Raw genomic sequence first — 26,243 nt, forward strand, 5'->3', positions numbered from 1 at the left:
ATGAATAGGTGTGTCAACTTTTGACTGGTACTTTATGTATTGTGCATACATGGTCTACGCTTGATATATTTCAAAGATTTGACCCTCATCTGTAGATTTGACCGTCATGTTAAAAAATCAACACCATACTCAATCCTTTTCTACTCAATATTCTACCCCTCTCTCTTTCCCTCTCCACAGACTCCTCCTTCCCCCCTCCCCTTGTGTTCTCTCTCTTTTCCTCTCCCTCCCCCTTTCCCCTATGCTCAGTTCGGTGTCAGTCTCCTCTTTCAAAGGACGCAAGGGTGGGAACAAGTCGCCCAACAAAGCATGTTACAGTGCAGACATGACTTGTCCGCCAGACAGCGAGAAAATCGTAATAAACTGCGGAGGGGTGCGACACGAGACTTACCGCAGCACCCTCAAAACTTTGCCCGGTACCCGCTTATCCTGGCTTACCGATCCGGACGCGTTTAGCAACTTCGACTATGACCCCAAAATCGACGAGTTCTTCTTCGACCGCCACCCCGGCACATTCACGTTCATCCTTAACTACTACCGCACAGGCAAGCTTCACTGTCCCAACGATGTGTGCGGCCCACTGTTCGAGGAGGAGCTCGCCTTCTGGGGCATCGACGAGACGGACGTGGAGGCGTGCTGCTGGATGAACTACCGTCAACACAGGGATGCCGAAGAGGCGCTGGACAGCTTCGAGCAGCCCGAGCCAGAAGAGCCGGAAGACGACCTGGAGCTGACTGCGGACGGAGAGCTCAAGAGGCTGTGCCTGCATGAAGACGGGCGCAAGAGGAGCTGGTGGAGTGTGTGGCAACCCTATTTCTGGAATCTTTTTGAGGATCCGTATTCTTCCAAGAATGCCAAGGTGAGTCCTCCCTCCAGCACGATACATGCTGTTGCGATGCTTGTATTGCGCTCTCTCTCGCGCGCGCGGTCTCTCTCTCGTTATGTCATTTCCTCTTTAAAAAATGTTCCCGTCCCACACAAGTCTATTGCAGGTGCACTGGAATGTTAAACTGGATTTAGAAGAGGGAGATCCCGCATAGCCTGATGCTTATTTAGGCTATATATTGAATATCCCTGACATATTTTATAATGGACGTCATGTGTACAGACTGCAGTCAATGGAAAGTTAGCTGCTATGTCCAAAGTTAATACGATGATGAGGGAGGGTGTGTTCATTGTGTTCTTGTCAGAATGATGGTGATGATCGCTTTGATAGTGAAGGAAAATGAGTTGGAAGGAAAAAAACTGTGACTGTCATAAACGTCGGTTAGGGATTTCCAACAAGCAGCCAACTCAGACAAGTGCTGGTGTGCTTAGAAATTGTTGCCGGTTGGAAATGGACTGTTGTGGCCCAGAGTGCGTTATTTTCTCTATTTTAGTATAAATTATTATATTTAGCACCACAGTACGCTATTACAGTTGTGTGGGGAGACCCTCTCCCATGTACCTCGTTCCCTCTCACGCAGTCACTTGGTTGGTCGTCCATTCCTATACGCTTCTCACCTCGTCCCTCTATCCTTCTCCATTTTTACGCATTATTTCCCCGTTACCACTGCGTCTCGAGCGTACTGCATACCCCCTCCCCCCCACACACACTTTCCCACGCTTGATTAAATTGTCGTTCTTTCTGGACCTCTGGTGCCGACTCCGTCGCTGTCATCGAGTGCATCACTCAATCTAGATTAGCGCATTGTCTCCTCGCTCACTCCCTCGTCTTCCACACTGTTCACTCCCCTGTTGCGCATCTCTCTCTGTCTCCTTGCCTTCCACTCTCTCCATCCCACTTTCACCCCCCTCATCGTCATTTATCTCCTCACATCAATAACTTTTTCGTTTTAACAAGCCTTCTCGTGCTGCGTCCCGCCCCAGTCTATAGGCCACCCGCGTTTTGCGCACCCTGGCCGTGATTTTGGCGCATTTTCAGCAGCTAGTTTTGTAAACTACACGAGTGTCCACGTAGCTAACTCAAATAAAGTTCAAACCTAAATAAATGGAGCATTAATGAATGGAACCATTGTCATGTTTGTGCCCACCACATAAATTACTTCATTAACTCACCACTTTTCATTCTAATCTAGACCTAAACCTTTGACCATGCTCTCCTGCTGTTTAACCAACCTACCTGTTTAACCAACCTACCTGTTTGACCAACCTTCCTGTTTGACCAACCAACCTGTGTGACCAACCTACCTGTAACCATGGCACTTGTCCTTCCTGCCAATCAACGTCTCTACCTTGTCTACGCAGTCTCAATCTGTACAAGTGAAGGGTTATTTTAGGCTTAGTTAGTTTAGGGTTTTGTTGCCAACCAACATTATGAATGAAAGCTTTGCTTGCCTCTATATGTTGATTGACCAATTGTCAACAGTTGCCTATCTCACTTTGCTTGTGGTGACATACACTAATGGAAAACTGTAAATGATGCAGTAATTGTGTATTATCAACAGTAAAATACTTTTCAAATGTTTTACTGCAGCACACCGTAAATTATGGGCATTGTGGGAAAATGTTGTGAGCCGGAAAGAATTGCTATATTTAGAATGGGACTGTAATTCCAGTATTTGTTGAAGCTATATTTGTTGCACCCGTGAGTGAGAATGCTGTACCAATTTCACTTGTATGTAGTTATAGTGCCCCTTCAACTTAAAATGCATAGGGGAGTGGCAGCAGGTCTTAAACCTTAGTGGTTGAGCATTTTGCCATGTCCTGTAGTCACTGACAGTTTGGAAGCCTCTAGAAGTGCAAGTGATATAAAACACAAACTATTCATTATTATACTGTAATGTTTGTATAGACTTTACCTAGCAGCCAAAGTGCTTGCACCAATCTCTTGTAATTACAGTAAAATACTGTGAAATATAAACCCTTAAACTCATTTAATTTATTCATTCATTTATTCACTCCAATTACAGTAGCATTACATTTTTAAAAGTACAAGACACTCAATTTTACGGTATTGTACTGTAAAACAGTACACACAGTACTTGCTTTGATACTGTGTACTGTAATATGAAATACAACATTTCACTTGCCGCTGAGCTGCCTGTAAGCTACTGACAAATTCACGGTAAGCCCTTTACAGTGTAGGCCTAGTCAGTGCAGTTGGCATGCCAGCTATGAAGGTGACATACAGTAGCCCTATGTCACATGTGGCCCTGTAGGTATGACGCCCCAGCGGTTGGTTATTCCCCTTCCATAAACATTCATCCCTTCAACATGACAAACCATATAGCCCATTTATCTCCAGTATGGTGGCCTTTTTAGTGAAGGCTACCCACTGTTTTCCTTCGAGGTGGTAGGCTACCTGTGTGTGAAAACAGGGACATCAACAGGCCTGCACCTGTGACAAATGAACAAAGACACATCTGTGAGAGTATTCAGGTAGGACCACGCATCTGCGGAGATGAGAGAGCATTCATAACCAGGAAGTGTTAGCTGAAATGTGTCGACTGTTGAGGATGTGCAGGCCAGGCCCGTAACCTTACCTGTTACAACGGCTCACTTGTAGACACCTGCCCCCAAACACAAATTAACACCTTCACGCAGGTAGCACTGAACGCATGGGGTTCCCTGGCAACAGGATGTATGCTATGCTGTATTCTGGCCCAGGCTACAGTAGGCTATTACAGGTATCGGCTTGACATAGAAATATAATTATTAGAACCAAGGTGTTCTATAGAGGACACACAGACCTATTGAAGGTGTAAGGTGTCAAGAGAAGGCAACTAAGGGATTCCGCTCTTGATTAAAAATGGGATAATCATCAATGGTCTGTATAGGGCTGATTGCTTCAGTTTAAGCCTGAGATCTTCGTACACGGAGTGACGTTAGAATATTCACCGTCACACAACAGGCGTAATTTATACCAAATGTCGTCCTGCGGGCGGCTATAGCTCCTTGTCCTTCTAAACGCAAGTCCTTGGTAGAACGGACATTCTAATCTATGCAATGCGGTGGGTTTTTCGAGTTGTGTATCTGTTCCACTAAGTCTGACTCGATGAGATGAACTCACCTGATTTTCTCTTCCTGGTGTGGCTGGCCCTCTACCTGACCTCCAAGGATGCTGTCTTCATGGGAACACAATACTGCAGGCTTTTGTTTCCCGGAGGTTCGTGTTAGAGGGCGCAACGGGCTTAGAGTCAGAGTCGACGTCCTAAAAGGCACCCTATTCCCTATAAGAGTGCACTTCTTTTGGCCAGAGTCCTATTGACCCTGGACAAAAGTAGTGCACTATAGGGTGCCATTTGGGACGCAAACAGTGTGGCAGCTCCAGGTATAGAAGTTGCCCTCGGAAGCAGATCTAGGATCAGTTTATTCTCCTCCAATCCTAACCTTACCCAATAGGAGGAGGGAATGCAAATCTAACCTTAGATCAGTGTCTAGGTCCAATGTCACCATACCCCAGAGAGAAATTACAGCTAGGTCTCTTTCCAGGCTTACTCAGCAGGTAGTGTTGCCAAGATAACCCTCCTGGTTTGGGCGTTGAATTTTCCACATTTGTCATTTATCCCCTCCGACTATAAAGTGAAGTTATTTCAGCTGAATTTCCGAATGCTTGAATGAAATGAATATATGTAATCGATGTAAGTAGCCCCGATGTCAAATTACTTTTATAAATCACTTAAAATGAGGTTTTTTTTTGGTCATTGCAGACAGGAGAGGGTAAACACTGGATCGACCTATTGCTGATCAGTGCCCGTCTGCTCTATCATCTAAAAAAACAATCGGGGGCTGTTCATAGAAGTATGCACATTTATTGGGGCTAGTACTACTACTTTCAAAGATGAGGGAGTTTACAGTGTGATGTGCATGGAGAAAATTCCTGGTAAGCTGAAACAACCACTCCACGATTGAGCTTGCATGGTCCTGTCCTGTAGGCTACAATGCTATAGGCCTACTGTGGGCTGATCCAAAACAAGCTGATGCTTCTGAATTGACTTTTGCTTCGCACTGCAGGGTTGATTAGTAACATAGTGTAAAACAAGGGTAAGGTTTATAGCTTAAAACCAGTGGTGTGAAGTAACTAAGTAAAAAATACTTTGAAGTATCTGTACTTTACTTTACTATTTATATTTTGGACAACTTTTACTCCATTACATTCCTAAAGAAAATAAATATATTTTTACTCCCATACATTTTCCCTGACATACAAAAGTACTTGTTACATTTCGAATGCTCAGGCAGATCAGCAATATGGTCAAATTCAAGCACCTATCAATATAACGCATTGTCATCCCTACTGCCTCTGATCTGGTGGACTAAACACAAATACTGCGTTTGTAAATGATGACTGAGGCTTGGAGTGTGCCCCTGGCTGTCCGTACTTGTACTTTTGTCATACTCTTGTACTCAGGTATGACAATTGAGTACTTTTTCCACCACTGTACCTAAGTACATTTTAAAATCAAATACTTTTAAACTTGTACTCAAGTACTATTTTACTGGATTACTTTTACATTTACTTGAGTCATTTTTATTAAGGCATCTTTACTTTTACTCAAGTATGACAATCTAGTACTTTTCCCACCACTGTTTATAACACAACAGAAGTAAACCAATCACATATGACTTTGTGTTGTTTGGGATGGTCCCATTTTGAACTTCATATTGCAAGACATTGTGAAGAGAATAAAGAGGGTTAGCCCAAGTGGGACGTGACTTTACACCACCACACACTTTAGAGGGAAGCGGAAGCACACCCTCACCTGTGCCAAGATGATTCATCCGCCCGGTAGTGGCTGTACTAAATGTAACCATAGCAGGGTCGCTACCACAATAAACCTCTTTCTCTCCTTCTCTCTCTTGCTCCCCCTCCTCGTGCTTAATTGTCTCTCAAAATCCATATCCATTTACGGAGACAAAGCTGTGCCGTGACCCAGATTATTGTGTGTTAAAAGAGTATTTTCTGTCGACTGGGCACATCAAGACAGCGTATTGCCCGGGCTGCGCCTGCATGCCTGGTCTCTGGGTTGGCCTGGTTGAAGAGACTGCATGCAGGGGAAAAATCATTAAAATCCGTTCATAGCCCTAAATATCTCAGATTAACCACCCCCTCTGTCCTCCTACTGTCATTCAGTGACTGGATGTTGTAGATGCTTGTGTTGCTGTGTCTTTAACAGAGATGTTAACAGAGCCGGGATGAATGACTGAAGAATGAAAACATGGTGAATCCTTGGTTTCAAATGGAGTGAAATCTAGCTGAATGGCGTGGTTTGCGGGCTTATAAATTAGTGCGTGCAAAAGTGACCTGCATATTACTAAAGGTTTGGAGTATAGTAAAATACCAGGGGCCTCATTTATCAAAAGTGCACAAAACTACTCTAAACCTTGCGTGCGCCATTATTCCCGCTAAGGATGGTATTTATCCAAAAAAAATTACTTGATGGGAAAGTGTGCATTCTGTATCTCCACGCAAATCTCAGACCATGCGTATGCACACCTAGTGGTTGATCAACTGTATTGCAAGCAAACAAAACATTTTTGGGGAAATGGAGGTGTTTGATGCAGGGGAATTATAATAATGGTAGGCTCATAAAAGCATTCAAACCATGGCCTAATGATAAAACAGATGCATTTGCTGTTAATGAGATCGCATAGCAGCAAGTTGCCTAATATATTTATTTTACTTGTATTATAATAGGCCTAAATGTTAATTATATTGCAGGGCATGTCTCTCTCTTTCTGACATGACTGGTTTATACCCGCTACACAACAAATATTCATCTTCTATTTAGTCATCGTTATTAGTAAGTAGACCATGGGCCTATGACAGTATTAGTGGTCTACAGTAGTGCTGTGCGATAGGAGCGCAACGTAATAACCTGTTTAATCTCAGATCCTGTAACATGTATTGATAAACAAAATATTGAACAACAATTCGTATTTTGTGTGGGCTGTAGGCAGCATTTACTTTTAAATTGTTCAATAGACAATCAGTCTTGCAGGATGCGCAGCCAGTGTTTGGCACTTGCTATAGGCGACATTTTTATATTTTTTGAAAAAGTCTTTGCAAAATATTAAAACATTCTGCCCACACCTCTACAAAAATGTTAGCAAAATTGCCATTGCGCTGTAGAAACTATCATAGCCCAGTTCCAACATATGCTAATCCCGCAGCAACTGAGGGAGTTTTTGTTACCATAAAAGGCGAATGAGTGCGCTTTCCACGCGGGTTTGTAGCTCTAGTTCATGAGCGCGCAAATATAGTATGACTGATTTGTCAACGATAGTATTCAGACCCCTTAACTTTTTCTACATTTTGTTACGTTACAGCCTTATTCTAAAATGGATTACTTTTTTAAAAAAATCCTCAGTAATCTACACACAATACCCCATAATGACAAAGCGAAAACAGGTTTTTAAGAAATGTTTTCAGACGTATTAAATATTAAAACACTGAAATACCTTATTTACATAAGTATTCAGACCCTTTGTTATGAGACTCGAAATTGAGATCAGGTGCATCCTGTTTCCGTTGATCATCCTTGATGTTTCTACAACTTGATTGGAGTCCACCTGAGGTAAATTCAATTGATTGGACATGAGGTGTACCAAAGTACCGAGTAATGGGTCTGAAAACTTATGTAAATGTCATAATTCTGTTTTTTATTTAAAATACATGTCTAAAAACCAGTTTTTGCTTTGTCATTATGGGGTATTGTGTGTAGATTGACGAGGGGGAAAAAACGATGTAATCCATTTTAGAATAAGGCTTTCACGTAATAAAATGTGGAACAAGTCAAGGGGTCTGAATACTTTCCGATTGCACTGTATGTTTGATAAATCCCAATAATTTGTTGCACATGCAAATTGGTTGATAAATGAGGCCCCTGACTTGTTTGTAACATAATGCATGTTGTGATCCTGTATGGCTCAGTTGGTTAAAGCATGGCGCTTGCAACGCTAGGATTGGGGGTTTCAAATCCCGGCGCCACCCATGCGTGAAATGTGTTCACACTTGACTGTAAATCGCTTTGGATAAAAACGTCTGTGATATATTATTATATGAATGGGGAGGAACGGAGAGGACAAAAGGGCCCGAACACAGCATTGATTAGGCTACATAATTGACTACAGAGTCCCCCGTTCGGTTTGATAGTGACAAACAGCAAATCGGTTGGGGGTGGCTTATCCTTTGCACCGTGGGTAAATGTCGTCATCGCTCTGCGGCGCCGACAGTGTATCCCTCAACTCTTTATCATATACAACACACGACTTGTTTTATTATCACGGATGCTGGGGTGTGCGCTGGATTGCTTATTTTCACCTTCTTCCTTCACCCCCCCCCCACGCTCTCTCTCTCTCTCGTTGTGCTATAGCGTAGCACTGCGGTGGTGATAGTAGCTGACTTCGCGCCGATTTCTGCTGCAGCGCAGCGGTCTAAAAGGAGAGAAAAGGGAGAGGGGGAGGCGGAGAGATCGGGGGCTGTCTGTGCTAGCCCTTTTAAGACTTCGATCGAGAGTAAAAGCACTAAAGCTATTGTATGGGGTCGCTTTTCCCCTCTTTCGCGTATTATTTTTTTTTGCTTAGCCTTCCAATCTTGGATGTGCGTATCCGCTTATTGATTAATCCATATGTCTCCGTGGCTGTCTCCACCAAATGGTGTTATTTGTAAAGCGAAGCCCCCACTTTACGCAGCGAGTTGTGCTGGCTTTCCAAACCCCCCCCCCCCCAGACACTGGTAATGCGGGTAGACGATAGCCGAGTGCACGCTATTAGTGGCGATACCTGTCAAGCTCTAGAATGGCTGACTAGTCTCCCTTTTCACATCATGCCCGTAGAGGTTACCTCCTTTCGTGTACTACGCTTGCGCTGTTTGGTTAGTTTGAAGTATTCTGTCATATTTGTGTGTGTGTGCACACTGACGGGGGCTCAATATCACACCTCTAGAGAGAAATGAACCCTCGTCCACCTTGTAAACTTCACGAACGACCCTGGTCCAGTTTCACTCCTGTTACAATTACGACACACACACACACACACACACACACACACACACACACACACACACACACACACACACACACACACACACACACACACACACACACACACACACACACACACACACACACACACACACACACACACACACACACACACACACACACACACACACACACACACACACACACACACACACACACACACTGCGTTTGAGAATGTGCTGCTTCAGAGGTTACCCTAGATATCGGAGGGAGCGCTTGATATTTGATGACTTGTCAGGAAAAAAAATCTGTTTAACCTCTGTGTGATCCAGCTCTGTCCATGTCACGCGCATCCTCACGCCTCTTGGCTGAAGACACGGTCGGTCGGTCGGTCGGTCGGTCATAGCTTATGTACCCTCCCAGATATACCTGCGCTTGTGAGGAAGAATAAATAACATCACCAAAAAAAGGAAGTAAATGACTCTCTTTAGGACAAGGCCAAACATACAGCTGAGCGGCGTATAGACCTACCGGTATGTAGTTCTTTGACCCCGGCACCATATTTCCTATATGCACCTATTAGTTCACAACACCAACAACATCCTGCAGGTGAACAGTTAGCCTATTCATTCCCCTATTTGCTATGGATGAGCAAGTGTTTAATAGACTTCATGCAAGTTAAGTTAATAGGCTAACTATTAAATACAACTCATTTGAGTCCCAATTTTTCACACAAAGCAGGTCTGCAGTCTGTAGTAGGCCTGCAGTCTCCCCCCAGATGCCACATTTCTAGGCCTATGGTGCTTCTAGGTTATTAGTCCTTATTGGTTATTAGTGCTTATTGGTTATTAGTGCTTTTTAAATGACACACTGCCCATGATTTATCCCGTTGTGTATATTATGTAGGCTACGTGGAATGCTATGGCTATTTTGGTCAAACGATATGAGTAGAGCCCGTCATTTGAGCCTAAATGAGCAGGTAGAAAGGTGAGTAGGTAAAACAGTAGAGGCGAGAAACGATGGAGACTAGCAGGCCTAGGCGGAACAGTCTGCTGAAATGCAGTCCTCTAGCACAGAGATGGGCAACTCCCGTCCTCTGGGGCTTGCTTGGTGTCGTACTTTTGCCCCAGCCCCAGTTAACACACCTGACTCCAATAATCAACAAATCATGATTTCCAGTTTCTAATGCAATTCGTTTAATCAGCTGTGTTTGCGAAGGATGGAGAAAACGTTTGGCACAACACTGACCCCTGCGGCCTGGCTTTTCCATCCCTGCTCTAGAACCGGACAGCTCCACCCACACCTTCTGTATTTCAGCACTGGACAGCGGCAGTCTGTTGGCCTATTTCAGCACTAGACAGCGCCTAGATCGCTCCCTTTTACTACTTTACTCGCCTTTCTACTCGTGTGAACTAAAGTGTCTGACTATATAATGGCTGCTCTTGCGATCTTACTTTGCAGCAACCTATTATGTTACAACAATGCGACCAGACAAGTTGGTCACTTATAGCCTAGGTCTACTCAGTGTGTCGATTGTCGAGGACGCGTTAAGGTTGAGTTATACCATTCAGTTCATGCTGCCGGTCTCGAACTTCTCTGACTGACTCAACTCTCTCAGGTCTCATTGTCTCCGTAAGACACGTCACTGAGGGTCAAGGGAACATCTCGGCAAAGTTTATTCTCGAAACATATTGATCACTTTGTGTTGTCCAACTCCAGTCCTCGTGTATCCCCAACAAACTATTAGCCTAAAATAAACAGTATAGTCTATACGTTTAGGGGCATCCGTTTTCCCAATGTTAATGGGCACACCCCCGGAAACTGTTAAAAATTGGCTAGCCTACTGCATGGCACATGCATAATACTATTCACCCAGGAATCAACTCATTGGTGACGTGGCCGTAGAGATCAAGAGCAAACACGTGTTTGATGACTTTGATGTGACGTGTTCCACTTTTTTAAATGGGGCTAAATCGTCCTTGTCTCGGTGTGTCGGTTGTCTCTTTCTCTCCCCAGGTGTTTGTAAACAATCTGTGAATAGGGGACCCGGGTTCCGAAAATAAACCGGCGTGTGTGAACTAGATTCCTTTGTACTGTATACGTTAAAAGTGTGTCGTGCGCACTCCGGCAGACTTACTCGCGCACATGCTCGAGCCGGCAGGGATCTCACCTTTCCCCGTCGGCAGTTTTATTTATCACCAACCGGTATTTGTTGTGGGTCCTCTGTGGAGGCATTGGCCACTGGGAAACCTTTCATTTCCAGGCCGTATTGGTCTGTGTGTGGCCGATTTAAATGCTGCTTCTGCTGCGGATTGCCATTTCTGTGTTGTTCTTTATTAAATGTAATGGGAAACGCATGTGACAGAGTAGCCTATTTGGAGGCTTGTTGACATTGCGTGAAAACACGGTCTCAAATTTCCTTGGGCATACAAATGTTGCAGTGCACTCCTTTTACACCACCTTGCCGTTTTTCTGCTAAGGTTTCTGTTTGGCTGGATCCTATTTGTGATTTTGTCCCTCTACCCCCCCCCTCCTCTTCTACCTCTAAATATAGAAAGAAAAAGGGGAGATGGGCTGCATCTTTTCTCCTCTTCCCCATACTGACACGCACACCCCTCTTCCCCATACTGACACGCACACCTCCCCCGGTGGTTTTCGCTGGATGTTACTGCACCTCCGTTGCACATTCCCATGCAGCAGAGTGCTTTGCAGAAGCAACCGGCCACCGTGTGCATCAAAACCGCCCGTGGTTCTCTCCCCTTTCTCTTTTCTTTTACCGATGTGCGTGCTGCCCGCCCTCAGCGGCCGGTTACTTGGCTTCCCTTACACAGCGCTGGCTGGTTTGCAGCGTGTACCCCAGCCACATTGTTTTCGCCCTTGTCGTCGTCGATTGTACCTGCTCGGAGTGTTTCGTGTGAATTGCATCCACTGCGGTGGCAGCGGGGCCCCTCCGCGGGGAGAAATGCGACAAACGTCGGGGGAACTGAAAGCTTTCAGCGCCGGTGTTCTCACATAGGGCCCAATCAAGGGGGCTTTTGAATAAAATAAATAAAAAAGCTTCGTTATTTGTTTTAATTAATTGAACCGTTTTTTTTATAACATGCATGATAGATAATCTACCTACTGGTCACCTTATGTGTAACCTGTTTTTGAAGTAATCTAATAAATAAAAAAATGTAATTTATTTACAGGCAGAATGCAGACCATGGACTGTATAGGTTTATGTTTGAGGTAGGAATCATATAGGGTTTTGACCCTGTGTTTCCCATAACACGATTCTGTTGTATAGGGAACAGGCTATAATAGTATGCTATGGTGCTGCACCACAAAACTTTGAATTTTTCTCTTCCAGAATTGAGTAGCGGCAGGGACCACCTCCTATTGTTTTTTTTGTGACACACACACGCACACACACACACACACACACACACACTTTCTCTCTGTGTCAATCCTTGCATCATCTAATTTTGTACCACCCCTTATGTACCACCCACACATCCTGTTCCTCAGTGTACTTTCAGTTCATAGGGGACTGTCCCCATTCAAACACTTTAAACATGCATAATTCCACCCTTCTTTCAGTTAGTCAGGGACTGGCCCTGTTCAAATATTTTAAATATGCATCCTTCCATCCTTCCTTCAGTAAGTCAGTATCTGGCCCCGTTCAAAAACTCTAAACATGCATCCTTTCTTCCTTCGATCAGTTAGTCAGGGACTGGCTCCATTCTTAAACTTTAAACATGCATCCTTCTGTCTTCCAATCATGCACATCAGTAATAACCTTGAGAAACAGCTGAAAGGAAGGAGGCAGTCTGAAACTATTTGAACCGTGCCCAGGAGTCAATGTCATGATAGCCGTACTAGCCCACTGAGCTAAAGACTTGGCGTTTGCCTCTGCGAGCAAACACAAGTAACTAAGTCCCAGGCAAGGTGACTTGTGTCACTTGAGTTTAGTTTGGCAAAATACCACCTCTCCATTCGCCTGATAGGGGACAGACAGAGGAGAGCAGACTGCCACGGGGTGCTGCAGTGCAGATGGATCTTCCCACTGGGCACACACTGGATGAATCAAAGTAGTTTGAACGTCATTTGTCCAGTACTGTTTTTCATCTCATTTCAACCAGTGTTGTAAACATTGAAATGAGGGTAAACTTCAACTTAAATACATTGACTTAACCTGACTAACAGGTTGTTACATCAATCTCATTTCAAACATAATTAGAACTGTATACATTGAAATTGCGTTGAAAATTCCACATAGAAATACATTCAATATATATTGGGTGGTTGAAATGATGTTGAATTTCATATTTGATAAGACATATGCTATTTGACCTTGTTTCTCGATGTTGTTAGTAAAATGGTATGTTTGAATCAACGTCATTGTTTCAACGTCGTGCCATCAACCAAAATAGAGGTGCATTGAAATATAGTGTGAAGTCACAGTCCAACGATTCCTGCCTGAACAGTGACTCCTACTGGTGCATGAGGGGTAAATGCATTTCAGTGAGAACAAGTCTACCATCCCGATGCCTACCTCTATGAACCCTACTTATCTTTGGAAGCAAGCTGTGTTTGATCCAGCTGAGCGTCAACACATTCAGACATTGATTAGCTTCCGTACTCATCTGCATAGACTACGTAAATAACGGTGACTAGTTGAAAGTAACTCCTCTAACTTTTCTCGTGCAAGCTGTACGTGAAAGTCAATTGGAGTGAGGTTGGGTTTACGTAGGATACATTAACATCTGATTTGCCCAGAGGACACCATCGTTTAAATACAAGTCAATGTATTTCAGTTGAAGTTTTACCCTAATTTCAATGTTTACAACGCTGGTTGAAACGAGAGGGAAAACAATACTGGTTGCTAACTTTTTTTTCAAATCGAATGTATTTACCATGTTGATTCGATATCACAATTCGTTGACAAATTACGTTGAAACAATGTTGATTCAACCAGTGTGTGCTCAGTGGGTTGGCTCTGGGCACTTTATGCCTTAAACAGCTGATTTATGATCAGATCTAACCAGAACCAGTTAGATAAAAACATTTTTAGAAGTGGCCTAGGATCAGTTGAGGTATAATGTAAAACGTAAAAGATAGCCCCAATAAGTTTTTACGAAAGGATTTCAGGTCAAGGGTCAAGCCAGTCATACAGGCTAGCTAAGGTATAGTACTAGAGTTCTAACTTGTTAGAGACACACTCAAGCAAACTCTGAGTTAACTTGATCCAGTATACTTCAATGTGAGATGATATGTTGTAGTGTTTGACCTGATTTAAAAACCACCACGGACCGTAATATTTGCCACATAAAAGGTCGTTTGGGCGTTTTTAGTGTGTGCAAATGTTTTGTTTTTGTTCCTTTCTACTGCCTTTTAATTATACTCATAGGAACCATTATAGAGATTGAATTGATAATGTGCTTTTCATTGAAAAACAATGTATTATTATCGAAAGGAGAGGTAGCAGCCAGGGCGTGTGTTCATGTGACATAGGGCTTGTGTCCCGCTGGTCTACATCCTCTGGGGGAAGGGGTAGAGGTAGGGTTGGGAGGGTGCCTTTCCTGTTGACCCTGAGGGAACACTCTTTCCCCTTGTGTAAAAATTGCGAATTCTGGCACAGGACAGGGGTTGAAAAAACCCAACACTTAAACACTCTCTTTCCTTCTCCTCTTCTCCCTTTCCCTCCCCTCTTTCAATCCAGTCTTCCCCTCTACCACTCAGTTCCCCCTTTTCCCCCTCTTCCATTCTTTCCCTCCACTCCCCTCTTTCTCTCCCATCCTCCACTCTCGCCTTCCCCTTGTCTCCTTCTGGTTATAGGATGGTGGGATGATTCTCATCCTCGAGAGAGAGAGAGAGAGAGAGAGAGAGAGAGAGAGAGAGAGAGAGAGAGAGAGAGAGAGAGAGAGAGAGAGAGAGAGAGAGAGAGAGAGAGAGAGAGAGAGAGAGAGAGAGAGAGAGAGAGAGAGAGAGAGAGAGAGAGAGAGAGAGAGAGAGAGAGAGAGAGAGAGAGAGAGAGAGAGAGAGAGAGAGAGAGAGAGAGAGAGAGAGAGAGAGAACTGGAAGCTTTTGGAGATTTGTGGGATTTGTCAGGCAGATGTCAAATTCTCCTTACTTACGGCCCTGTATTAGCCTCTTCACATAGCCCTACAGGGCCCAGTTCAATCAAAACTGCTAACCAGGTTTCCGCGGTCAAGCAATGATGTGGCGAGACTACTTGAATTGTATTGATTTGACACTGGAATTGTATATGTGTATTGATACACTCATTAGAAACAAAATCTATCTTTTATGAACGTATCAATGAACGTCAATAGGCCATATCAAACACAACTGCCTCCCATTTACCACAAAATGGTGGAGTATTACCCCAGTTTCCCCTATACAATGCAAAGCACCTTGAGTTTGAGGAAACTGTTGAGTAATCTGTACTGTAAACACAAATCATGACCATTATAATGCAGCTGGAAGTGTACCATGTGAGGTGCTGCTGAAAAGGCCAGGCCTTGCATCTTTGATTAGTATTTATGGATCAGTGGAGATAAGTGAATGGCATCTGGATTACCAGTGGAGAAATGACACAGGAGTAGAGAACAGTTATTGTGGCCAAGCCATTTGGGTGTGAGGCCCACCTAGTCGAATCGAACATTGCCTAAGGTACAATGAATTGACAAGTGATACATTACACGCGCACACACACACACACACACACACACACACACACACACACACACACACACACACACACACACACACACACACACACACACACACAATAAACCTCTCCGTCGATCTCTGTGCACCACGTCGATAACATGATGATTTCCGTAAACCCTCTGTGTGTCCACGATGTTGAAATCCCTCGTGGCACTTTACAGGCAAAAACAGAGTGTATCGATATGTGTGCATGTATGTGTGAAAATGTGTGTTTGTATGTGAGAGTGTGTGTGTGTGTGTGTGTGTGTGCGTGCGTGCGCGTGCGCACTGCAGAGAAGAGGTCTGTGAGAGGAGGGAGACTCATGAAATGATGATGACGGTAATGCTGCAGAGCTCCGTATAGGGGAGGGAGAATGAGAGAGAGCGAGAGAGAGGGGATGAGAGTGGAGAGAGGCTGGCGGGAAGGAGGAAGAGAGAGAGAGAGATGCGGCGGAGCAAGAAGGAAGAGGAGGAGGAGGAGGCGAGGGCCCAACGCTGCCTGGTAATGAAAGAGGGGTGATTTGAGAGAGGAATGAAGGAGAGAGCAGCAATGGAGGGACGATCCTGAGCTTCGCAGTATCAAAGCACCTCAGGCCACAAACTGCTGGGGAAAAAGCCTAGACATGCAGAATAAAGGTGAATGGACAGACAGGGATACAAGATAGGACAGAAAGAAGTAGAGAGAGAGAGAGAGATTTGCAAAGAGGATGGAAAGAGATAGATAGCAAAGTTCTGCATTTTAATATCTCTCTCTCTCTCTGTCAAAGTGTGAAGCGTGGGTACATTTACCAGTCAACCCAGTCAATCTCTGGGTGGACCTGTCTCTGACAGTTTGGACCCAGTTGGCCCGTGTGTGTGTGTGAGTTGTATTTCATGACGGAGAAGATCCCAGTGTGTCTTTGTGGAATAGCGGCTGCTCCGCTCTCTGCTGACTGTTCCTGTACAAATACAGACGCTATGACTCAGTGCCCAGAGCCTGTGTGTGTTCATTCTCTAGGACAATTATGCTTTTCCCCCATGCAGTGTGTGTACTTTACTACAGAACATATGTGTGTGGAGTGGTTGATCAAGTGTTGGAGATAAACAAGGGAGGGGGAGTGAGAGAGAGAGGGAGAAAGCGAAAGAGAATGAGAGAGAGGGAGAGAGAGAGAGATTGCGGGAGAAGGAGAGAGAGGGAGAGATTGAGAGAGAGAGAGAGAGAGAGAGAGAGATAGAGAGATTGCGGGAGAGGGAGAGAAGGAGGGAGAGATTGAGAGAGGGAGATAGTGAGGGAGAGGTTGAGGGGGAGAGAGAGAGGGAGAGATTGAGGGAGAGAGAGAGAGAGAGAGAGAGGGAGAGAGAGAAAGTACAATAAGGGAGAAAACTGTAAAATACTGAGTGATGTGAGGGCACAGAGAGAAGAGAGACTGACAGAGGGAAAGAAGGAGGGAGGGAGAGCAGGAGAGGAAAGGCACATTTGCAAGGACAAACATGCATAGTGCACTGCAGTGATCAGGAGTGAATACTAAGCAGAAAAAATGCAATGCCTTCTCTTTTCCTGGTTTCACCTCAATGGACAGGGTGTGTGTGTGTGTTCCGGCCAGAGAGGGAGGGAGTGTGTGTGGGTGTCTGTGTCCGTCTGCATGTGTGTGTGCGAGAGTAAGACCAGTTGGTGTGTGTGTGTGTGTGTGTGTGTGTATTCCTGCGTGTTTATGGCTTCCTATTGCACTTACTGTACTTTCCACAGTCTAATGCACTGGAATACAATGTACACGATAAGCACTCTCTAAGACTTAGGGGTTAGTGCTCTACTTACCTGAGGCAAACATTACCCTCTACACTTCACTGTTCTGCAAGAGTTTAGCTACCTGAAGCTAACATTACTTCACTGTTCCACTTTGTTTTCAATAGAATTCCTATGGTGTTCCCATCCCTCCATCCTTCCAAACCTCCATCTTTAAGATGTCCTAATTTCCATGATTATTCCCAAGGCTGCTGGGCTTTTTCTGTTCCCAGTCCCACATGGGAGCATCTCCCTCCTCTTCCTGTCCTTCTCTTTCTGTCCTTCTCGCTCTCTTTCTTCATTTGTCCGCTCTTCTTCGTCGCTTCCTCGTCGTCCTCCTGCCTTTTCTTCTTATTCTCTCTCTCTTTCTGTCTGTCTTCATCTCTCCATCTGTCACTCAGACTCTCTCTCCCAGTGGAAACGCGTGTCCACTTCTAAGGGCTCATAATGTTCCCTCCTTAGGGACGATAGGAAGTAATGTCCACTTGGGTGTTAAGATGTCTCCACTGACTTCTCTCCAGGAATGAAGTCCTTTTAGGACACAGGGACACTCAGACCCTACGGGATATGTGAGAGTTCATTCCACTCTTTGGTAGCATCAATGCACACTCCTCAGGGCATGGGGATGTTCCCTCCCTATGTAGGGTACACTTTAGTCCCTGGTTAGTGAGGACTGAGCAGTAGTGTCATTACTGTTGAATGAGCTGGTTATATAAAAATGGCCTGGATGTGTGGGACTGTCTCAACATCTATATGTCTCAATGGGCATGGGCAAAATACAGTATATGGATCAGGGAGGGAGGGAGAAAGAGAATGGAGTGGGGGAGAGAAGAGAGAACAGAGGCAGGATGGAGAGAGAGAGAGGTAGAAAAGAGAGGGGAATAAAAGCGAGAGCTGGAAGAGAGAGAGAGTGGGAAGAGGGTTTGCTTGTCATTAGGGATGGTTCGAAATTAACAGAATGGGGACCAGGAAGAAAATGTGGGAGGGTCATGATTTTTCAATATCAGTCAAGGGGAGGGTTTCGTATTTTAAAAAAAATCTAGTCCAGGGGAGGGTCATGTATTTTGTAATTGATGAAATTTCAATATTTCTCAGTGTTTTTAGAATTAGTTGCTTAGCAGGCTTTTATCGACGTGTGCCTGATGCCGCCCCTAATCTCTGATTCTTCGCTGGGCGCGCAATATCAAGTGCACCTATAGGCTATGGGCTAGGCTGCAGGTGCACAGAGCAAAGTTATATTTATAAGAAAATGTACTTCCTTCTTTTGCGCTGCTGGGAACGGCGTAATTGAAACTAGGCTGCCATGCTCTTGCTGATCGAAACCTGTTGGCTGTGCTGTGCTGTGCAGCTTTTAAAGCGGCAGTTCAGGAGGAGAGTCAAACGCTTCTTCCGAAATGGGTATATATTTATATTGCCCCCCCCAAAAAATTCTATACCATGCTGGCTTATTCTGTTCAGTTTGAGAGGGAGAGTACGAAGATGAGAAGGAGGACCGGAAGTCAACTTTGATATCTTGCTGCTACTATAATTGATTTGATAAACAATATGTTTCTTGCCCATGACGGACCTATACTGAACAAAAGTATAAACGCAACGACGCAACAATTTCAATTATTTTACTGAGTTTACTGTTCGTATAAGGAAATCAGTCAACTTAAATGAATTCATTAGGCCCTAATCTATGGATTTCACATGACTGGGAATGCAGATATGCATCTGTTGGTCAAAGATAAAAAGTAGGAGCGTGGATCAGAACACCAGTCAGTATCTGGTGGCCACCGTTTGCCTCATGCAAATGAGGGTCATACCAGAGTTGATCAGGCTGTCGATTGTGGCCTACAGAATGTTGTCCCACTCCTCTTCAATGGCTGTGCGAAGTTGCTGGATATTGGCGGGAACTGGAACACACGGCGGATGAGTGGCACGACAATGGGCATTCAAATTGCCATCGATAAAATGCAATTGTGTTCATTGTCCGTAGCTTATGCCTGCAGTACCATAACCCCACCTCCACCATGGGGCACTCCGTTCACAATGTTGACATCAGCAAACCGCTCACCCACACGACGCCATACACATGGTCTGCGGTTGTGAGGCCGGTTAGACGTATTGCCAAATTCTTTAAAACAACGTTGGAGGCGGCTTATGGTAGAGAAATGATCATTAAATTATCTGACAACAGCTCTGGTGGACATTCCTGCAGTCAGTATGCCAATTACACACTCCCTCAAAACCTGAGACATCTGTGACGTGTTTTGTGACAAAACTGCAGATTTTAGAGTGGCCTTTTATTGTCCCCAGCACAAGGCGCACCTCTGTAATGATCAGGCTGTTTAATCAGCTTCGTGATATGCCACATCTGTCAGGAGGATGTGTTATCTTGGCAAAGGAGAAATGCTCACTAACAGGGATGTCAACACATTTGTGCACAAAATCTGAGCGAAAAAAAAGCTTTTTGTGCATACAGTATGGGACATTTCTTTTATTTCAGCTCATGAAACATGGGACAAACACGTTACATGTTGCATTTTTATATATATTTGTTTTGTATATTTATCAGCGATACTGAGATATTGACCTCACAATAATCGCTAATTTGACGAAACTTGGATTGTGGTGCTGAAACCGTGAAACGGTAGCCGTGGCACAATCAACCAGACAGCTCATGGTGCTGCATCACTCAGTCTAAATAGCCTACCCCTGTGTCTGTGAAGTTAAAACCAAGACTCGAATTGAGGGGGTATGAGTGTGCTATAGGCTTACCTTTGGTTTAAGAATATTGTTTTTGTTCCAGAAAAGCATAGGCCTAACCTTTGTTAGCTTAAAGGGATCCTTCAAGGATTTGGACAATGAGGCCCTTTATCAACTTCCCCAGAGTCAGATGAACTTGTGCGTACCATTTGTATGTCTCTGTGTCCAGTAGGAAGGAAGTTAGAGTTTCACCAGCCAATCCTTCAAACGGCACACAGAGACATACAAATGGTCTCCACATGTTCATCTGACTCTGGGGAAGTAGATAAACGGCCTCATTCCCCAAAATCCCCAAGTATCCCTTTAAGATTTTGTAGAAAATAAAACGAATCCGATGATATGAAGTGATCTATATTAGCGCTTTGGTCCTTGATGCTTTATGCTAGAAACAAGCTGTAAAAAAAAACCTGGGAAAGAAGAGACTTTGAATGCATATGCGGACGTCTTTGTTTAGCTTCTATGACATTCATTGGCTGAGCTACAACTTTCTATAGCGGAGGAGACAAAAATAGACTTTGCTTGGGAAGTAATCTAATTCTGTCGCTATCAATTGATTGAGCTATTCACTTTCTGTAGGATAGACGACGTTTAAACCCAGACAGCTTTTAGGGAAACACTTGTGACCTTCTCTCGTTGGTTTAAGCCACGGAAGAAGAGTAGCCAGCAGTTAAAGCTGTAATTTTTCTGCGTCTGTAGGCCTACTCTGTCCGGGGTGGAAAGGTAGGCCTAACTTTTGAAAGTACCATGCTCGGATTCATGACGAAGTCGCCGATTTATTTAGTTGCAAACAGGGACAGTTTCATTACAAACCAGACACGATGATTTGGCATTGGAGAAATATGAAGAGATGAACACATAGGCCTTTCTCTCTGTCCATTCTTAGCCTGTAATTGTTGTAATTTGTGTGGTATTAAAAAAGATTCTGCTAAGGTCTCCGGTCATGTGAAATGACGTAGAATTGCATGGCATTTTTTATAAAAGGCTTATTTCTCTCAGACCTGCAAATACGATGATAGATTCACGCAATGCTTTTATTATAAAGAAGATATTTCCCGCCCCTACTCTATTTCCACGGCGGTTTGCGAGCCCACAACCTTCTGGCCCGGAGCCCTGTGCTATCAGAACTCCTGCATTGCTATCAAAACTCCTGCATTGCTATCAAAACTCCTGCATTGCTATTAAAACTCCTGCATTGCCATGTAATGCTTACAGGACGAGGATCAGTTTCTAAAACTGCATATTTAGTCTCTGGTCCATCCTAGAAGTGAGGGTAAATGGTAGGCATGTTTTCTGTTATCCAATTTATGTTTTAATTATTATTTTGGGTATAGGGGATAGTCACTTGTTTGTTTTTTTCAGGGAAGGTTTGGTTAAATTATATTTTGCTGAAGGGAGAGCCTGTCGTCAAACTATTGTCTTCTACATTATGTATTTGACATTCACTTAGATAATTCAAGTTTATCCGTATTTGCTTTTGACGGAAAGAGAGGGAGAAAGAAACAGAGAGGGAAGAGAAGGGGGAGGGAGAGGGGGAGAGAGAGGAAGATAGAAAACGAGGGGAATAGAGAGATATACGAAGAGAGGTGGGAGAGGAATATGTATATATATACACTCTCTCTCACACACACACACACACACACACACACACACACACACACACACACACACACACACACACACACACACACACACACACACACACACACACACACACACACACACACACACACACTATCCCCATGCTATTAGTTATGAAAGTTTAGACACTTTAATGATCCATGCAAGGTTGATGTGTGTAGGGCAAAGTGTGCAGTGCACAATACATATTGCATAGTGTGCCGTCTGTAATGGAAAGTGGTGTATCGCAGACCAATGAGATGCTAACCTTTTCAACAGCACCAACAACAGGGAAGTGGTTGGTAACGCATCAGAATGGTTGTAGAAGTGTTAAGAAACATGTTGATATGCTGAATCTGACTGGGCTGGAGGGGTGTACACCCTGTGGTCTCTAGAATGACACCTATTTGCTATTTAAAAATGTGTGCACTATTAAGGGAAGAGGCACCCCACTGGCACCCTATTCCCAAATGGCACCCGTCGTGGAATAGGGTAGAGAGAGGTTATCACTGGGGCTCCAACTAATAAGACTATTAAGACTCATTCAGCTACAATTTGCCACTAAGTCATGTTTTGATATAAACTCCTGTACATTTTTCCTGGTCCAGTCACATGTTCAGAAGAGATATAACAGGCTATAACTGTCCGGGATCAGAGTTTTCCCTGGCCTTAGCCTCATTTGCTCCATCCACCCATCCATCCATCCACCCATCCATCCACCCCCTCCTCCACTCTCTCTCTCTCTGGCCCAGGACAGGGACCAGCTGCTGGGCCGCTGGGGTTCTCCTGGCCCCTGGCCCCTGTGGCTCCACCACTCTGTGGCTTTGTAGCTCTGGCCAGTTCCCACTCCCTCTGGTTTTCTGAGAGAGAGAGAGAGAGAGAGGTGAGGGGGGAGCAAGAGAGAGAGGTGAGGGGGGAGCAAGAGAGAATGAGAGAAACATGGAAAGAGTGAAATAGAGAGAGAATGAGAGAGAGAGAAAGAGGGAGCGTGTAGGATATATTTTTAAAATGTATTTAACCAGCTTTTATTGGCACTATTCAAATCACACAGGAAACAGAATGAGCAAGATGCTGAGAGAGAGAGTAAAATGGGAGAATTCGAGAGGGAATGAGACAAAGAAATAAAGAGAGCGAGAGAGAGCGAGACAGAGAGAAAGAGAAAGAAAGCGAGAGAGATAAATGTATAGTCAGAGGGAGAGTGAAAAACAGAGAGCCAGAGAGGGAGGGAGAGCTGGCTGGTATGGTGCACAGTATGTCTGTCCTAACCTCCTCCCTCCTCCAGATGGCTCTGATGCTGCTACTGATGATGCTGCTACTGATGATGCTGAAACTGGTCCCTGCGTCTACCGCTTCACCTCTCTCTCTCTCTCTCTCTCTCTCTCTCTCTCTCGCTCCCTCTCTCGCTCCCTCTTACCCTGCTCTCTCTCTTTTCTTTCTAGCTGTCTTTCCCTTTCTCTCTATCAAATTCAAATTCAAAGGTCATTATTGGCATGGGAAACGCATGTTTACAAAGCAAGTGAAGTCGATAATAAACAGGAAACAAATGCAAAAGTTCCACCGCTCTCATTCGCTCCTTCTCTTCCTCATGCACTCCCTGTCACAGTTCTCACTCTCTGTTCCTCTCACACGTTGATGCTATTCATATTATCCCCCCCCCCCTTTCTCTTACACACTCTGGCTCTCGTTCCTCCCCTCCTCTTGCAGGGTCTTTGTATTTCACACACCATCTCTATGCTTTAGTGGGATTCTCTCTCACGTAAAAACACACTCAAACACACACTTCTCTGCTTGGTGTGGTGCATTCAAACATAAATATGCACACACACACACACACACACACACACACACACACACACACACACACACACACACACACACACACACACACACACACACACATCTGACTGATTGCTGATCAATGCGTTGATGACCTCATGCACATTAAAGTGTCAGTAAGAGGCAGGTGGGCAGAGCCTTGCTGTCAATCATCGGTCACATCCCACACTAACAGCCCCTCCCACCACATAGGCCTATACCTCACAGTACGTGGAAGTTACCCAGGGTCAGATACTCTTACATCTCTCTTGTAGTTGAGGTTAGAGTTAGTGGTCAAGAAATCTGATATTAGATCTGTGTTTTTTTTGTTGTTAGATTAACTTAGAATCCAATACTGTCCAAAATATATTGTTTTAAAACTACTACCACATGGATATCCCTGTACACATACTGGACACGGAGCTGTGTTGCCTTCGTATTATGATGTGCAAAATAAAGCAGATTATTTCATTCTGGTTGAAGCAGATGATGTCACAGTGGTTTACACCCCACACCACTTTCTCTCTCTCTCTTCCACAATGCATGGTTTATACCTCTCTCTCTCTCTCTCTGTGTGTGTGTACATAGCCCTTTGTACTGGGGCATTATTCGAGTCGTGACTGATACTGCTCCCTATGGTATTCTCCATTCATGCAGCTCTAAAGACCTGTAGCGATCTCTTTCTGGCAGGGCCTCCTTTCGGTTATGACTGTGTTGTGTAGGAGCCCGGAGCAGGATTTGGCAGCTGGCTGTTCTTGCCGTTCAGAGCAGTAGTCATTGCACCAATCTCTATCCACTAGCAGAGCTGGAGTGAGCACATTTTCTCTCTCTCCTTTCCTTTTTGCCTCCTCTTCTCCGATCCCCATTCTCCTCTCTTCTCCTTCTTTCCTGTTTTAGCATAATTGCTGTGCTCACAATGTTCCTTTTGTTAGCCGCTATCAATACCCTCAGACACAACACACGCATGCACACATTCACACCCAGTATGCAGGTTTGCACCGTGGCTTGGGGTTGTTTGCACTTCTATGTACTGTAGCTACTGTACGGATGGATACTCTTTGTGCTATAGCCCTATGACTATGCCACTGCTTCTCTCTCATTTCTCCCTCTCCTCCCTCCCTGTTCCACCTTGGGTATCCATTGGTCCGTGTCGATCGAGAGAGAGAGAGAGAGAGAGAGAGAGAGAGAGAGAGAGAGAGAGAGAGAGAGAGAGAGAGAGAGAGACTTCCCAATGTTTTAGAGATATTACATCAGAACTATTACTTTTACCCCAATAAACCCTGTGTTTTCTGTTTTTGTCTTCTATGATCTATGGATGCTTTTAGTTGATGGCTTCAATCTATTGATTTCTAATTAAAGACTTCTCCACCACTTTGTTTTTCATCCTATTGATTTTTGACGTGCTGATTCAGTGCAGCGATCCCGCGTACGCGCTGCTTACGGCCCAAAGCAATTAAATGTCAGGGCCAGTGATGGTTGTAGGTCTTTCTTCTGCTTTAATATTTACTTGTCCCTCTGAGGTTTTGAAGGATGGATGTGTAGCCAACAGAGACATTTATTTCCCGGATTTTGCGCAGTTGGGTGGGAAACCTTGACATTTGACTGGTGTGAATGTTTGATACGCTTCTGTTCATTCCATTCGAGCCATTACTGTGAGCTGTCCTCCCCTCACCAGCCTCCATTTGACCATATAGGCTACTATAGCGTTATGGCAGTTTTCCCTTCAACTGAGATGTCATTTGCGAGCTCAGTTGAAGCTTTTGGATATCTGTTCTAACCCAGAAGTAAACTTCTCCCTGTCAGAAACCTCTCTGTCAGGTAAAGGCCCAATGTAGTCGTTTTTATATCAAATCATTTCTGGGTAACAATTAAGTACCTTACTGTAATAGATTTCAATTCAAATGTTCTTAACTATTTCTCAAGCAATAATTGTGCTAGGACTGTCTGGGAGTGGTCTGAGTAGGGAGGGGAAAACTGAAAACTAGCTGTTATTGGCAGAGAGGTTTGGAACTCTTTCTTATTGGTCTATTAACCAATTTACCACATGGTGAAAGCCGAAACTCCCACCCATGCAAACCTGCTGATTTAGAAGGTCCTGTGTAGATTGTATTTTCAACCAATTAACTATCAGGAAATAACACTGATCAAATTTCTTCGCACTTTTACATTGTTAGTTTCATCAGCTGTTATCATGCAATATGATACGAAACACAGGGGAAACGGAATTTTGACAACACTGGGCCTTTTAAAAGCCACCGTCATACTTAATGCTTTATAACAATTACAATTCAGAAATTCAATTCTGCCCAGACTGCTGCTATTGGTTCTTCATTTGATCCCTCCCTTGAGACGCCCACACTGGGAAGAGCCAATCACGGCACTCGTCTGTTTTGAATTGTATGACTTTTGATGTCTGTTAAGTGATCAAGGGCATTTGGATTGTAGATAGGGTGCATTCAGAAAGTATTCAGACCCCTTTACATTTTCCACATTTTGTTACGTTACAACCTTATTCTAAAATATATTAAATAAAAAATGTTCCTCATCAATCTACACACAGTACCACATAATGACAAAGTGAAAACAGGTTTTTAGAAATTCCTTATTTACATAAGTATTCAGACCCTTTGCTATGAGACTCGAAATTGAGCTCAGGTGCATCTTGTTTCCACTGA

General features: G+C 44.2%; 1 protein-coding gene across 4 annotated transcripts in view; it reads left to right on the plus strand.

Moving 5' to 3' along the window:
- Positions 1-241: 241 nt before the first annotated feature.
- The window catches only part of LOC106600760 (potassium voltage-gated channel subfamily C member 1), an 88,510-nt gene continuing 62,508 nt past the window's right edge, over positions 242-26,243 (plus strand). For all 4 annotated transcript variants that reach the window (XM_014192375.2, XM_014192368.2, XM_014192369.2 and 1 more), the window contains exon 1: positions 242-859. In XM_014192375.2, coding sequence (XP_014047850.1) covers positions 242-859 — 618 coding nt within the window. The remainder of the gene's footprint in view (positions 860-26,243) is intronic.

The sequence above is a fragment of the Salmo salar genome, chromosome ssa03, assembly GCF_905237065.1.
Source record: "Salmo salar chromosome ssa03, Ssal_v3.1, whole genome shotgun sequence".
In the NCBI taxonomy this organism is placed as follows: Eukaryota; Metazoa; Chordata; class Actinopteri; order Salmoniformes; family Salmonidae; genus Salmo; species Salmo salar.